At 40.6% G+C, this 17,697-nt stretch overlaps 1 protein-coding gene across 7 annotated transcripts in view; it reads right to left on the reverse strand.

Annotated features, from left to right (window-relative positions):
* osbpl9 (oxysterol binding protein-like 9) overlaps positions 1-17,697 on the reverse strand; it is a 44,651-nt gene that overhangs the window by 17,723 nt on the left and 9,231 nt on the right. For 2 of the 7 annotated variants that reach the window (XM_033621384.2, XM_033621382.2), the window contains exons 4-9: positions 8,126-8,202; positions 3,424-3,519; positions 2,072-2,119; positions 740-769; positions 596-646; positions 11-49 (exon numbers count right to left, since the gene is read on the reverse strand). In XM_033621384.2, coding sequence (XP_033477275.1) covers positions 11-49; positions 596-646; positions 740-769; positions 2,072-2,119; positions 3,424-3,519; positions 8,126-8,202 — 341 coding nt within the window. Of the gene's footprint in view, positions 1-10; positions 50-595; positions 647-739; positions 770-2,071; positions 2,120-3,423; positions 3,520-4,495; positions 4,751-6,595; positions 7,010-8,125; positions 8,203-17,697 lie in introns of those variants that run through there. The other 5 variants (XM_078168760.1, XM_033621383.2, XM_033621386.2 and 2 more) reach the window with 4 other exon arrangements.

Genomic DNA, 17,697 nt, shown 5'->3' on the forward strand with positions numbered 1-17,697 from the left:
TCAAACTTACTATAAGTCCGTTTGCGTGTTGCTGTTCGTTACTTTGGTCCTTAAAATTTTGAGAAGACAATGTTAGACTACTTGTATAGGAAGGTTGAAGAGTCATTTCATAAAGCATCCTGAGCATCTGCCGTGTAGAGAGCAATGAGATCCATCCCTCTCATCACATGGAGCTTCATAATATTCACCAACTTGCCACATGCAGTATTCCTTTCATCACATGGTTAAAATCCTCCATCATTTCTTTTCCCATCAATAAGGACAGGGTTTCTCTATCATGACAATCTGTAATCTACAAGTTTCTTACAAGTTATTCATCATGAGTAAAAGATTTCTGGGTGTTAAAAAAAGTTTCAACTGTCACCTTACAACCACATGAAGCAGAAACAAGTGCTCTACTTCCTTTCAGAGGGCTGAATGGAACATGTGATGAAACGAGTACTGGGCTACACCCTCATCAACCACCGACCCAGATAGCAGGGAACTACCCCAGAGACACATGTAAGGTAACACACAGTGCACACTGATGCAGTCTCACAAGGACAATGACTGGTGAAGTAGCAGGCCAAACTATGGAGAGACGAATTGTGTTTACCTTGGCGATTTGCAGCAGTACAATACAGTGCTTGATGGACTCTACCATGCTCTGAAAGAAAAAAAACAGAAAAGGAATTCAGTAACTAGGAACTAGCTTGTAAACTCAACGGCAGGAAGGAAAGTGTCTTAAGTCCTGACTTACACAAGTAGTCTCCTTCAAATTTTCGATTTTCTGCAAAAAGAAAAGACAACCGTCTGTAAAACCAGTCATTTAAAAAAAAAACTTGTGCAATGTTAAAAAACAGAAGCTGATGCAACCAGTTTGACAGCAAACAAAGCACAACACTGAGGTCACGAGTCTAACTTACAACAGCAACTTTTTGGTTCTTTGGAAATCTACAAGACCGTTTGCCATACTTCAGAGACTGGTGGAGTCTCAGTGACAGACAAGTCAAAGTGACCAAGCGTTAATCTAAGGGAGGAAGTGAATCACACAGCTGCTGGGAAAAAAACACATATGCTCTGAAACTGAACTGCTTCCTCCAACACCTCTAATAGATAACTGTCCCTCAATGGCATATGTTTTAACTTTAATACACAAGCATGGTCTCTTGTTCATCAGCTACCATGCAAACCCTCAATGTTCCATATTTAGCTGAAGAGCTAACTGTGCCAGTCTGTTACAGCTGCAACTCAAAAATATGATAACAGTGATCGTAATAACTAAGAAACAAAAATTGTGAGCTGTTTACATGTTAAATTTTGAGTAAATCTTTGAGTTATGGAGAAGGGCCATGACAATGAAAGTGTATACCACTACTTATTTATGTTGTTTATGAGAAGTTGTATACTGAGAATATGCTTTAGGATTACCGTTCATTTTATGTTGTGTTTCCCACATTGGAAATGCATCAAAACAAATCAAATATTAGTTAATCAAAAGACAAGTAATCAGCAACTATTCATATTATCGACAGGTTACTTAAGTCATTTTTTAAGTAAAAATTGTCAACCTGTTCTGGTTCTTGCATCTCAAATGTGAGGATTTTCTGCTTTTATGCTTTATGTTATTGTAAATCAAATATCTTTGGGTTTGAGACAGTTGATGAGACAAAACCAAGCCATCATATTTGGGTTATGGGGAATTATAATGGGCATTTTCACAATTTTGGGACATTAAGCAGAAGAAAAGGATTAATCAGTAATGAAGATAAGCCTCAGTTTCAACTGTTTTAATCTGTTTTGCTAGCCTTTCAAATAAAAAGCCACAATTTAATTACTTTCTTAATACAAATGATGAGAAACAGGTTGTAATGTATAGTCATTTTTAAACCACTGCAATATATTCTGACAGTTTAAACCTGATAAGCGACACATATCAAATGTCTGCTTCACACTGACAGCCATCATTTTTCATTCCCCGGTGCTATACGTGAGCCTGCATCTCCTGCTGTTAGCCTCGGCACTAATGACAGCGAGAACAACGGACCAGAGAGCAGAGACATGAGGACAGACTAGCACTGCTGGTACTTACTCTGCGTGATTCATCCTCTTTGCAGTCCTTGATCTTCTCATCAAACAGCTGTGTGAGGTTGACAGAGAACAAGAGATGAAAAGGGCTAAACGGGAGATGGAACATGAGCTCTGATGGGTACACAGTCAAATGAGTAATGTGATTATAAGAAGGTGACTGTAAGGGTGTTGTGGCTTGAGATATTGTGGTGACGAGTAGCAAGCTCTTCTCTTACGCGTAGTGTTTTCATTAAGATTTTCTGCCTGTGAGAAGATGCTACCGCTTCTTTAAAAACATGATTCTCTGCTTTATCACCATGCTACCACAAATCTTACTATAACTTCTGCTTTGGTAAAGAAGAGTGAGGTCAGCAAGGAAATGCAAAATAAAAGGAGGGTAATGACGCAGATTCAAATGCAAGTCATGCCGTTTATGTATATGATGTATTTACAGATATAGGGTCAATTTTGGGTTGCAATATGGAATAAACAGTGTTACTTTTGAAGACAGTTATGCAATACTTTACTTAATTACTCCCTGTAGAAAATAGCTTGTTATACTAACCATTACATTACTTGTGCGTTTACTCCATAACATTGACTGAGGCGCAGTCACAGGTTTGCAAGTTAACACCAATACATTGATTAGCTTACATATGCTCACATATGGGCACACAACAAGGACAAGGAGAATCAAAAAGGCACTGAAGTTGACAACAACTGCCTCAAAATAAAACTATATCAATACATAAATGAGGTTTACCTTCTTATACTGCATAGCACAAATATTAACTGCCTCAAAATAATAGGCACCCATGAAATAATATAAAAGACTGGCCTTCCTAACACCATTAAATGATGACAGGCTTAAAAGGAAATAACATGTTGCTTGGGATATGAACTATATTTAGCAGGCCAACACATTTAAACAAACACACTTGAGTCACACACTCACCAAACCATAGCTTTATAGTAAACTGGTCGTGTTTATTGTGAAAACAGTAGTTACACCTCGTGAGTAGGAGATCCTTAAACTGTTTATCAGACAAACTGATCCTTCTCAGAGTCAGCACAGGACTGCCCAGGATAAAGAGCCTCTGCACGGGCACACTGGACCTCATCACTTCTGTCTGCATGTTTATTTATTTTTTTGCTATCTGCCCATTATGCAGATAATTGTTACTGTGTGTGTTGTTACACTCAACACTGGCAATACATTATTTGATCTATGTGGAAACTCTTCTAAATAGACTATATTACCTATTAATGTCCAACAATATATGCCAAAGTGAGTGTCAGATATCCTACATTTCTCAAACCTACATGAAAGATGAAATGATGATGTCAGTTTGGTGTTGCTCTGTGGAGTCCTACCTTTAACTGGTCAATCAGAATCTGCAGGTAGGCATCAGCTTCAGCTAGCTTCTTATCAAAGTCTTGAACACTAGGAACAAATCCTGTCTCGGCCTCCTGAGGATGGAGACAAGCACAGTGAAGCATTACAGTGCAGCCACAAACCAAATCTGTGTCAAACGCCATGCTGGTATTTGCATATTCAAAGTAAAATACACAGCCACACTACCAATAATATAAGCAACAGATTTACTTTTTATCCATTCATAAAAAAAAAGCTTGTCTGTGTCACCTCCTGGCCAGGTAGGCTTTGTAAGCTGTTGCACAAAATGGTGGACAGAAACATCAACAGTTCAGGAGAATCTTCCAGCAGCGTACTGTACTGGGGGAGATATGAATACTATTGTTTAAAGGCTAGCCAGCATAAAAGGCCAGCAGGTCTGTCTGCCTGCCTGACTGACTGGACGCCAGCGAATTTCAGGCTTCAACAAAACTGAATCAAGGAACTCGTGGCTGGAGGGAATTTAGTTACCGACACAGAAGCATGTGTGTAAATGGGTTGAAGTGCACTCAAATTCATTGTTTGTTAATTAGCCTGCCTTAATAGGCACATCAGAATCAGAAACACAGTCTCCACACACACACACATACAGAGACATAGGCACAGACAATTTCATTACATAATATCCATTAAAAGGTAATTACTAGACTATTGGCAGGACAGACGTGACCAGGCATCTGTCTCTATCTGTCTGAGCTCAACCAACCAAGAACAATCCAGCTGGCTGTGCCACAAAACCAGAGACAGGAAAATGAGCAGATAAATGTACGCACAGACGAGATGTCCTTCAAAAAAAAAAAAACAAACTGCTGGATTCTGTCAACTGCAAGGACACTCTGCAGCAATGCCAACACAATAACACCTCTATGCCACACCAGACGAGTCAGTAAGATAACTAACACAGTGTGTCAGCAGTTACTCCACACAGAACAACACCTCTTGCATGAAAAAGCAGAGCAAGTAATAGTAAAGCTGATGATGACTGTTAGAGTCAGACAGAAGTCATGTTAGTAAATCAAGCTCGTATCAAACCATGCTGGGCGCTACCGCTGCTTTGGACTCGCCGAGTTGCAGAGTCCTGGTGTGTCCTGTGTGCGTGGCGGCTTTTCTGCGTGTTACAGACGACCTCACAGGAAAGTGAAGAAAAGCCATCAACAGCAAAATGCTTTTAGCAGCCTGAGAGCCGCTGCAGTTTTAACGGTAAAGACATACTTTAAAGAGAACGAAATGTTAACTCTGCAGTCATGAAGTCTGCAGTCAACAAGCCTCACTTCCTCAAAGGATCAAAGGTTGCTTCAGTGTCAGTGTGACTGCAGAATATAGCTGGCCACATGAGGGCCTGAGCAAAAATGCAAACCAAAACAACTCTGCTGCAGATGTGAATGTCTATATACTGCATCAGTGTGTGGACACAGGTGCATGGATTGGCATTCCAGTGCGAGCAACCCCTCCTCTGTCTGCTTGCTTACACTACACTGGAAAAATCACTCCAGTTTATCAGGAAAACAGCTGCCACCTATATGGGAAGGCATTACATCATCATCATTTCTACCCCAAGCTGCTGACAAAACTACACAGAATTCAGAGCAATGTCAAAACCTGTACAGGTTCTTGTGTAAATACAGGGAGTGGACTACCTTTGCGAATCCTGTAATCTAGTAATGTGAAGTGTTGCCATTCATTTTGGCATCCCTCCTCTATTTACAGTGAGGATTAACTCCATCCACTCTGACATTATAGTATTTACAAAATAACAAACACATTACAACTAGGGATTTTCCTAACGACTAGTTTCCCAGACATTTAAACAGAAGTTTGATTTAGACTAGCCGACTAGTCTGAAAGTAAAAAAACATTTAGAAGACAGACATAATTAAGCTAAATATAATATGTAAGGTTAAACATTGTCCAGAAAATGACTGTGTGTGTCATAAGAGCCATTACAAATCTTTAATCACATTTTTTAATCACCAAATCGTATTTTAAAAGCCACTAAATAAATCAAATTACTGCCAAACCGCACTGGTTTTACGAGATTTCGTCTTTGTCCTACTTACCACTTCACTTCTTGTGGGACAGGGTGAAGCGACCAATGTGTTTTTTCGTCTTTCCCTCATTTCTTTTAATCTGCTGCTGTTAGCATTAGCAGCTAACAGATACTTGTTTTTTTATAAACCAACTCTTGACTAGGAATATATGACATTTCAGTGCAAATTATGTCAATATGTCATTTAAATGTGCACATCAACAAACACAATAAATCATAAGTGTAACTAAGTTTGACTGTATACTATTTTTGGTGCCAGCTAGCAATGGTAGCAATCAACTAGTCGACAAATTGTCCGACTTAAAACAATAGCATACAACCACAATTCAATGTAAATAGAGTTCAATATAAACCTTACATGTATCTGAAAGGTACAATTCACCACAGGGCTTCTACATTAGACAGCATTTAAGTGTACAGGTGTTGTACCATACACTACAACTGGTCATGTTTGCATTATAGGCCTAAATCCTTGTAAAAAGAAACTCAATAGGATCAGGGAAATAAACCATACATGGTGAAAACAAACAAAAAATAAGACAGAGCCCCTATCATTACCTAGTTAATATCTCATGTTCTGTCAACACAAACGATGGAGGGGAAGTGTTCCTTTTTTTTTTTAACAGAGTATGGAAGCGGACAGTCAGAGGCAGGTGGTCGGTTTATCAACAGCCACCGGACAACCACGTCACAGTGCTCACTTCTCCACTGTTCCCGAAATCTTCCCAGACGTCTGCACCTCCACTCCCACTCATTCCTAACGCACACACGCCGTGCATCCTGTCTGTGTGACTGTGACATAGTGGGAATATTTTAGAGCAGCCCGCAAAGTCTCACACATAAACACACACACACACAAACCCACCCTACTACCCCAGACTCTACAAACAACACCCTCACACCCTCCCCTCCTTTCTGTTTCTGTTTGTCTTTCCACGCAGTGTGACCCACTTTAAAATGCTGCTGTCCCGGCAGCGCACTGCAGCCGTTAAAGTTCTCCTTGCTCTGGTGCAGTGGCGTTTGTGTTTTTGTGTGTGTGTGTGTGTGTGTGTGTGTGTGTGTGTGTGTGTGTGTGTTTTACTTACTGGGTGCCTCGCTCCAATGGACATGCTGCGTTAAACCTTGGACATCTCCCCCATCAGGCCATTAAGCCTGACACAAGATCGTTTTCTCTTTCTCTGCCTCCGTTATTCTGTTTTTCCTCTCCCTACAGCAGCAAAACCACCAGCTCTGGTGAAGTTAGCGTTCTTTCTTTCTCCCTCCTCCCTCCTCCCTCCTCCACACAGAAACTGAAAACAATCTCCTCCTCTTGCTCTCCACTGCAGTCTGCCAATATAAACCACAGCAGCAGTTAGCAGTGCAGTCAGTCTGGCTACAGTATATCCTTCGGCAGCAGTTATCAGCTGAGCGTTTGGTATGAGGGCAGACAGAGCTGAGTTAATCCAGGACCCTCCCCTGGCAGGAAAGGCACACTTCCTCTCACGCAGGCAGAAGAGAAAACACACAAAGCAGCAGCAGCAGCAAGTGCTGACAGGGACAGGCACTAACAGCCACTCTGATTGGCTGAGGCAGCAGAGGCAGATGTTTGGCAGCAAGCAGGACCCAGATTGGTCACTGCTGCGTCACATGACGCTATGACAGCAGCTCACCATCACTGCATTAGTGTGTGTATGTGTGTGTGTGCACTGAGCAAGCAGGCACACGTAGCACATCAGAAGGATTTGCCACGGAGGGAGGGAAGGCAGGAAAAAAAAAGGAAGGAGGGAGGGGGAGCAAATGAAAAGGTTGGTCATGAGGGGAAAAAGGAGGAGATGGATGGAAAGAGCCGCACGTACATGACGGTGGGAGGGGAACAACGGGGAAGGTTTGGCTAAAGGAAGGAGAGGAGGAAATAAGGTTGGCCAAAGAAACAACTAGAGGGCAAGAAGAACAGGAAAAAGAACTAGATAAGACACGCTATGTCTCAACACTTAAAATAAACAAACAAAAAAAAATAACCAGACAAAACATGCCACCAGCAGTGATGCAACAGTCTTTCCTTAAAACTCTGCCTGGTCATGATACTGTGCAAAGCAGCCACATATTGCCAAACATTGTCCTTCTATGCTGACATGAATGCCACTATTATTTTCCATTTATACTGACAAGACTCATCCCTGACTCTCAACTGATCTGTTGAGCAATGAAATCAGGTACGAGCAAGAAAAAGTGCTGATAACAAAACCTAAAATGCAAAGTCCCTTTCAAGGTCGTCATATGGGTGTTGTAGTGTAGCACAGTACATGATTTACAGAGTATGCAAATGCATGCTATCTGAGGTGCAATAAAAATCCCACATTGAAAGCTTTGATATCAAGGTAACACATTTAGCTTCATTTTATGCTCACCTGTAGCTTTTTCACTACATCTATAGCTGCACTCTCTTCGGGTAAAGATTAGCATGATTAGGCAAATATGTCATGTAAAATAAAAACTTAAATTCTGACACAGGATTTGGTATGAACAGGCAAAACAACACACAACACAGTTGTCTCGGAACTGTAGTGGATGGATCAGACACGCAGACACACAGAAACTCACACACACATATACAAAAAAAGTGCATGGTTACATACTCGGAGTTGGAGGGTGTGACGGAGGATCGTTCCCTCTAAGGCGTGGATCCACTTCTCCCGCTCGTCTGCATCTCGGGCTGAGGGCAGAAGCATACAGACACACCCAGTGAGCCACGTTTTCCATACAGACACCGTCAGTAACCATTACACTCATGTTACACATTAATGACACTGAGACACAACACTGAAATGACATGAGTACTGGTGACACAGTGATGGACGCTGTGTTTATCTAAAATACCTTAATGTTCAGGGCTGAAGAGTCTATAATCATATGTATATGTAGTTTCACAAATAAGACAGTAATAACCATATACTTTTTATATTAGAGAGGCAAACAATGTGATTTACAGCTGAAGTAAAAAACATATCAAAATAAACAGAGAGGGCAATAAAAAGAAACAGATTTTGATGGGATTTCTGTCTGAAAATCAAATACAGAAACATGTCCAGAGATTTCATATGGCAGACGGCCATAAATGTCCTTAAAAGGAACAGACCAGCATTTTAAGTGACTGTACTCGACCAAGAAATAGTCCAGCACATAGTCCTGGACAGAGCCAGGCTAACTGTTTACCCCTGTTTTTAGTCTTTATGATAAACTAAGCTGATAATTTTCTGACTAGCTTGATATTTAAGGACATAAGGGAGGTATCTTTTCTTCCAAGTCAATTTATTGAGTTTTTTAAGGACAGATAATATGTGCATTGCAAAGGCAGCAACTTAAATGTCACACAAAGGCAAGATAAAGTAATGTCCAGTTGAGACAAATACAGAGAACAAGAAAGTAATAAACAATACAAAAAATAAATAAAGTTGAGGAGAAAAAACAAAAAACAACAACACACACCTTGGCAACCAAAATGTCACAAAAATGAGGATGTGATGTACCATGGATAGGCCCTAGTTACCGTACCTAACGTCAAGACCATAAGCTAGGAGTCAATTCACTTCTGCTGGGTTGGAGACCATTTGTCGAGAAACAGTTTTCAGATTTCCAGGAAGATATTTTCCTTGTTATATGGGGGGTATCTAACTTTCAGCAAGAAAGCAAATAGTGTTGTTCAAAATGTCAAACTGTTCCTTTAAATTAGTCATCAAAAAGACTAGTTAGTTCTGTACACAGGGTAGAAACACATTTTTTACCCCCTTGGGGCAAATCAAATACCTTGAATTTAGGAAGATTTTTGCCCTTTGCCTCTGATTATTTCTGGCACTGCCTGTACCTAAACAGCAGCTTAAAATGTAACAGCTGTCTAGCTGTGCTACTATACTAAACAAATCTAAGGAAAGTTCGCTTTCATATGACATATCTCAGTAAACACTTAAAAAAGAGAATCTCGAAGTGAAGCTAGAAAGGGCTGTGCATGAATATAGTAATACTGTATGATTTAAAGTGGTATCGTGTAGCCAGACCTATCTTGTAATGTGCCAGTGCTGGAAAAAAGGTCCCATCATAATTCCACACTAAGGGAAAAAAATCTCTGGGTTGTATGTATTTCTTTAAACCAATAACAATTGCCTTGGGCTTTGGGTGGGGCTAAGCCCAGGATGCAGGATTGCTTCCCTTGCAAAACAGTGTCGGGATGAACTTGGTTTGGTGGAAAGGCGAGCCTAGGCATTATAGTGGCTAAATCCCTGCAAAAGAAAATGCCACATAATACGTTCAAAGATGTTTTAGCGTGGATGTTGCTAGCTCAGAGGCGCTAAAACAAAGGGTGTAGATAGATCTGGCTATCTGAGATTAGTTTCATGTAACTATGAGGAATTTGCAATTATACACCTTCAAAATACTAGCAGGGTTTCTTTTAAGTGCTGTAAAGTTTAGCTGATTCAAAACACACCCACAACACACATTAAACATGGCTTAATAGAGACAATTTCAAACATAAGTAGACAAATCTGCTTCACTGTAACTCACAGCATTCACAGACACTTGTGTTTATCTGGACACAAATTTCCCCACAAATACAATATGCTAATGTTTTTAGCACAAACCTATGGCATTTTACATTGTATACATTAGCCAAGTGGCCGGCAATCTTTTCCTCTTCTCATAAAACGAAGGACAACAGCAATGTTTAACAAAGGTTACATAATTTGGCTCCATTACAACTCACAAGGTTCACTGACAAAACAACTGTCTTATACTACACATGTTCTACAAACAAATACAACATGCTAATGTTATTAGCACAAGCCTATGACATTTTATATTGTATAAATTAGCCTAACGACAAGCAGAGATTTCCTCTGCCCATATGAAGCAGGGATAAATCCCTGAGTATAAATCCCTGAAGGATAAATTATACACAAGACTTAAATTGCTATTTTTGTGGAGGCTTTATTGTCTTCACAATTTATTGTTTCTTATCTGTGAAATGCAAATAAAAGCTTTGTTTCCACTGAGGGAATTGGTTTCAGCCCACAGAAATAGACAGGAGGTCTGCGTAGGTTACAGCGTAGGCTCCATGTCAACCCAGAGCCTATAAATTCCGTCTTATACCCTCAGTCTGCATCCTGTGAGCCAGACTAAATTTCAAATATCAGTACCAGTATCAGATCAAATACACTAACACTCAAAATCTTGACTGAGCACTTATATTAGGAGTACTGACATAGTAAAATGTCAATATTCCTATGATCATGGTAAAGATGAAGAGATAAAGCTCGCTCCGAGCGGTGAGGCAGTATGGATTCTTGCCTATTTTTTTTTTTTTTTAACACGGAGCCTTTGGGTTCGGAGAGTGAAATGGAGCTGGGTGAGGCAGCACCCTCAGAGCAAAGACAAAGAACAAACAGTCCACCAGTGACATTAAACAGTGACCCATTACAGGACACCACGTGCAAACACACATACACACACTGACTGCAGAAGGCACATGCACAGTTTTTGGTGCCAGTGGCATACAGAGATACAATATCTTGTCCTCTACAAACAGACAGCTAGGATATAAAGATGTACTAGGAAGGATTTTACTAAAAAAAAAATGCATAGACTCATACAGATTCATCACTTAAGACCCACTAGAAGTTTGTGGTGGTGTATTTTTCTGCAGAGATTCCACCATCTGCCTGTATTTTCTGTTTGGGATGTTTATGGGCGTGTATCCCCACTGCGCTCAGGTGAGGCCGGTAGTGATCAGGTGCCAGACCGTAAACAGCGGGCATCCATGAGACACAGCACCGAAAAACACCAACATAGTGAGAGTAAATCTGGGGTTGGCTCTTACTTTTATTTTCACCGGTGATCGTGTTTACAAACAGTAACAGTAACCTATGTATTTACAGATTGTATTTCAAGTTATTAAAGATTTTCAGCAGGTTTACTCCTGCTTTGTGCATGTGGATGGCAGCCACCACAGTCAAACTACATCTCTAAAAGCTGTGAAAGAAAGACTTAATTAGATATATGCCACTGAATTAGCTGGCAAACTATATCCTATGTAAAAGTCATATTTCATTGAGCTGGAAACAAGACAGCTCGGCAGATGAATGCCTGTGCTAGCACAGAGGCTGAGCTTTGCTACAGCAGAAAAGCTTTTAAAGACATTAAAAGGCAGCCAAGGCTCAGGCCAATCCACTCAGACAGCGCCTCACTGGCCTCTCACTTTCCCCCTCAGCCAAACAGACTCTCCAGAGGAACAGATTACTGCGGCTAATGTTGTTTAGCTCTATTCATGACAGAGGAGAGGTAGTAGCAGGACCATTCAACAAAAACAAATACTCTAACTGTATGAACTGTGTTGCAAGTCCAATCTCCAGCCGTGATTTAGATTAGTTAGGTATGAGCAGTTAGTCGACTCAGCACATCTCCAGTGTTTGCCAGACAGCCAGTTGGCCAGTCACATGAGGCATACTGCAAGTCATGACAGTGCCCGTCATCTGACATAAACCTTCTTTGTTAATCTGCAGTTACATATTAAAAACCAAAAAAACACAACAGCATGTTACCTGTTCTTTTAAACATTTACCTGTCTTGATACAGACAAAGGGGAAAGGGACAAGCCAGAGTTAGACGAATAGACAAGATAGAACAAGATTAAGGTACAACTTACAACTCTTTGACCACAGTGTAATAGAGAAGGTAGCCTGCTACCTGGGGAGAGTTGCTCAGAAGTTGGTGGTGCCAACAGACCCAAAATGAATGGACAATGTTTAATAAGGGTTAAAGATATCTGTGACCAGTGTCTTTCTTTTTTTCCCTATCAGAAGATAAGAAATGAGGAGATTTTCCTGGTTTCTGAGTTGACAGTGAGAATACTTTAAGGTCCTACGCAGTGTAAGGGGTGTAAATGGCTTGTTACATGCTCTTCTAAAGCAATTATCAAATTTTATAGAGGAGCAAAAGGGGCAAAAGTCTAACAGTCACTAGGCTTGTTACTTCATACCCTCCTGACATTTCACCAGGGTATGACATATGACGATATTTGTGTAAAAAAAGAAAAAGGGACACCTTAAAAACTGAGCGACTGGTGATAGAAGTCATTACAACATGTATTGTGTTGCCTAAAATGCTGTGTTTCTAATATGGAAGCTGCCTACTTAAACAAGTCTTGATGGATTTAAGTACTTATGGCTCACAGAAAAATGAATAGATAGGAAGTAAGTGCTCTCAATACAGCATCTCTGTATCAGTTCATCAGAAAAAGGAGCATCTGTATTTTTGACGGTATTGAAAATCATACATTCAGGATTTCTAAATACCCAGTATACCACAATACCTTGATACCGCTGCCAACAGTGACCAAGTTCACGTTTTCCCTTTCACTACACAAAGCTGACATTAACAACACACTCGACTGTCATAATGCTGTTTCACCACTGCAACAGTGTAACACAGCCTCAAAGCCCAGCTGCTAAGTAGCGTCACAACAGAGGAAGGTGTGCTGACTAAACCCTATTACCGTAGGCTCTGATGCTTCCCCGCTAGAAGAAAGCAGAGATGCACGGTAAGGCTATTAGAAGATCAAGCACACACAGGAAATACTGTAACTCACACCAATAAACTCCAACCTATCCACCTACACACATGCCTTCCTAATAATCACTGTCAGACCCTGGCAGATATTGGATCAAGACCCATGACAGATACAGACAGACACAGCGAGTTGTTGTTGTGCCTGAAAAGAAAATACTGATGCCAAATGAAACACTGAGTTTCCACATACAGCCAATACAGAGCAGCAGCTCTGTCGGGCTGCAGTTCAGTACACGGATATTCATATCGACAGTGGAGGTCACCTCATGGATACCCGACCAATACATTTCCAAAAAAGTGTATGCCTTGATGTAATTTGTTCACATGATACAACCACTGAACCACCACTGAATGGTAACACAAACCTGCTAACGTGATGATATAAGAAGAGCTGAGATACTAAGAGGAAAACAAACTAATATCACAAACAATAAACTGTGAACACCATCAGAATCAAAAATTATCTCTGTGCTGTACCAAACTGAAGAAAACCACACTCACATATCCACGTTTTGGAACCAGGATTTCAAGTGTCTCACTGAAATATAACGATCCTCCTCTCTGTAGCAATCAGAAGTTGGTAAAAAGTTAAGCCTGAATTGTTTCTCAAACTATTTATGCAGTCAGTGGCTCCACAGCACTGCTGTTTTGTCAATGCATTTCCTCCTGTGAATGCACCAGCAGATGCAGACTATTTGCTAATCAAGGGGAAGTGACCAACTTCCATGTACAGTAATATGTGCATGCCCTTTATTCTGTCTACTTGATTTTCATACAGTTTCAAGTATTTGCCATTTTTAGCTTTTTTGCATAGAGTAAACTAAAGTAAGGAGCTGAATGGAAAACAGGGGAGTTGGAGCCAACATGCAAGGTCCTTCGCTGAGCTTGAACCAAGGACCTCTACCTCCATCGACCCCTACACTGGCACAACACTTCTTACATTGTGTGTTTACATATTTAAAGCCACAGCTGGTAACTTTTATGAAATTAACTCTGTGTCATATCTGCTGAAACTGTCAATATATTACGAAAAAAGTACATTAGACGGATAGTCTGTGAAAAAGAAAATCATGTCCCTTCTTCTCTTCCTACTGTTTCTAATGGCGTTTTTTGGTGTCTAAAATCAGACCGCGCTGCACCAAAAACAATCAACTGACAATTATGTCAGTCATGCTTGTGAACTGCGGTCACATTTTCAAACTAGGCACTGCTGGTCAAATAAGAATCAAGACTTTGTTGCTACATTGCCTGTTTCTCACCTTAAATGTTTTCAGAAACATATTTTAGTGTACTCTTTAGCTGTAAAATGAGTGTGAGGTGCTCAGTCCTCCTGTTAAACTGTACCCAACATGGCAGCCGGGTCACAAACATTCTCATTTTACAGCTAAACAGTACACTAAAACATGTTTCTGAAACATCTGAGGTAAGAAATAGGCAATGCATTCACAGAATCTTGACTCATATTTGATCAGTGCTGCCTAGTTTGACAGTTTGACCGTAGTTCACAAGGCATGACTGACATGACTGACTGCTGCTTTAAAGACTCATCTGCTCTGATTGGTAGTTTTTGTTCACATGCAGTAAGGCCATTAGGAATGCTACAAGGCAATAAAGTAGGCAGATTATAATCTTATATATATATGTATATATATATATATATATATTTTTTTTTAAAGTTACCAACTGCTTTTACTGCACTGTTATTACATATACACTATTATGTGGGCACACTGACGGTGTTAGCTTATACCCACATTAAAAGTAACATTATACTGGTCCCGTATACTTGGCCAATTGTAAAGCAAGTACTTCTGTGATCATTTTTTCCTAGAGTTAGTCATGCCATACTTCTGCCAAATTAGTCACAGAACAAAAGGATCGATCTCTTAAACCAGCTTAACATGTACATGCTTGAAAACCTGACGACCATCTCCTGCTCCAATTTTTACTCATCATATGTGCCTCCGCATACTCTTCTATTCCTAACTTACATCTTCCAGACTGTATTCAGCTTGTGATTGGAAATTGAATGTACATAAATGAAGTTACTGGGAGTTACAGCTACCTAGACTACATAAAAATACCATCAAAGACGGGTAAACAAAAACAGAGGTCTCTAATATCTACATTCAATGTGTACAATTAACACACACACACACACACACACACACACACACAGAGATACCATGTTTAGACAAACAGACAATTTAACACACTATCGGCCCCAGTGATGCATCCTTAACCCAAGGATTTTTCTTCCATCTAAGTGGTCAGGGTATCCAAACAAAGATTTCCCTTTACAATGCTCAGCCTCTCCCCAATAATGCTGCTCCTCCTTTCTCATAAGGCCTCTGTGAATTATTCATCCCTCCCCTCTTCTCTCTCCTCCTGCCATCTTCAGACAAGCTGATGAAATATTTCAGCACATGCTCCAGCGGGAGGACGAAGGGTCTGATGCACAGGACTGCGACTTGTCAGTAACGTGGCAGCTACCAAAATGTGATGCTAAGAGAATGCACAGTTTCAGAGGTCAACGAAGAAACAGTCTTGGTGCTATCTTTTCAGTTTTTTTGTTAATGTCATCTATGATTTTGCCTCAATTGTGTGGTAAAAATGTGAAATGAACTCATCACATCACTCCGGACTGACTGAGTCATATGTTATCTGCACAGTGGGACAACTTTCTGACTAAATACACAAGTCCAGATGCAGTCCTGAAAGAACACAGTGGTAAAAAAAATGATGACCAAGGTGGTTTACTTAAAAAGAGATAACAGCATACAGAGCAGGTGATATCCAGGTCCCTTGAGACAAGGGAGAGAGCATGAGAGGTCTCTCATTCTGGACTGATGGTCAGGGCCGTCAGGGCGGCCTGACAGAGAGGGAGGGGAAGACAAGAGATTGATAACTGCTGTAGATAAGAGGAGGTGTGTGAGAGCAGAGAGGGGGAAAGAGGAAAAGGGAAAGCTAAAGGGCTCTCAGGCAACTCTGATGCACCGCCGGGGGAGAGGGGCCAATGAATAATGGATGCTTCTCTAAATAGAAAGACAGCACAGAGCTGCACTCGGGGCTAACACAGAGGCCGGCCGGCTCAGAACCACACTTAAACCTGAGAGCTGGACTGTCCCATAAGAGGAAGTATCATGGCTCAATCCTGGGTTTCTCTTAAACCATACCATGAGACACACTTGTGGCTGTGTATCAGCAGATGTATTGGCCACTAGGAATTTAAATTCCTGTAAATAATATCAGCCTAGCTCTTTCTTTTTTCTTTTTTACCTCTCTTAACCTTAGCAGTGAGGCTCTACACATCACACAGACACAGTCCATACCTTACCCACGCAGCCAATACAAAATGGCACACAAGCATATATATATATATATATATATATATAGACGGACACATCAGATCCCGCTGTGAATCCTGGGAGACTGACTACATAACACACTCAGACCAGGATTGTTTTACAGCAACAGAGAAATCTCCTCCTGCCCAACATCCTGTGCATCTCTTGATATCCAAGCTAATCTGATGTATCCAGAATCTCATGCTCACAACACAAGTGGTTTTGCCATTTTTATATGATTGTGTCTAGAGCCGTTTCAATACCTTTATTAGTATCGGAAATACCTCTGATACTGCCTAAAATGCTGGATCGGGTAGCAGCAAGTACACAAGTCTATGTACTGATCCAATGCTTTTACTGTCACCGCTCTAAAACAGTAGCCTATAAAGAAAGTTGCACTGTGCGGCCACTGGCAACTACTCTTTTCGAGCGGCATAAAATAATTGATCGCAATAGCATAATCTTACCCATTAACAAATTGTCAGCAATTGGACAATATATTACACTGACAAGTCCCACCAGTATAAAGGCAGCTTGTACAGTATGCATGGTTTTACTTTTTAGGGGTGGCACCAGTGCTGCCAAAGTCAACACTATCAATCTTACAAAGCAGTGGTTCCCAGCTGGTGGGTCACAGTCCAAAAGTTGCTCACGGGTCCATTTTGAATGGACCGCAAGTGACTTGTGAACGTGTCAAGTTTGTAGAAAACACACTTTATTTTGAAGTACAGTGAATTTCTGGCAGAGAGCTTTTATTTTAATGAGCCATTTACTGCTGTAGAGTGAGTGAATAGTGGTCAGCTATTTAACAGAGACAGCAAGCTAGCTTAACAACCTGCCAAACACAAGTATGATACTAATATATTAAACTGTGTGGGCCTTGAACTAATGACTAAGGAGAAATCTGGACCCTGTGGTTGGACTAGATAGGAACCACTCTTATAAAGCAATGCCACACAATAATGATAGCAATCATTTCACATCCATACAGAATTAGTAGTACACAGCTGTTTTTTTAATGCAATGGTATGAGATCAGTAGTTTGTACTCGCTGCTACACAAGTTCAGGTATTGGAATTAGTACTGAGAAAGAAAAAATGGTATCCAAACATCTCTAATTGTGCCACATGTATGAGAATGTCACTATTGATTACGTGCCCAATTCAGCTAATGTACTCATGCTTATGATGATATGTTAAAATAATAATAAGGAAGCACCTTTGAAAACAGAGTTTACAAAGTGC

The sequence above is a fragment of the Epinephelus lanceolatus genome, chromosome 6, assembly GCF_041903045.1.
Source record: "Epinephelus lanceolatus isolate andai-2023 chromosome 6, ASM4190304v1, whole genome shotgun sequence".
NCBI classification, from domain to species: domain Eukaryota; kingdom Metazoa; phylum Chordata; class Actinopteri; order Perciformes; family Serranidae; genus Epinephelus; species Epinephelus lanceolatus.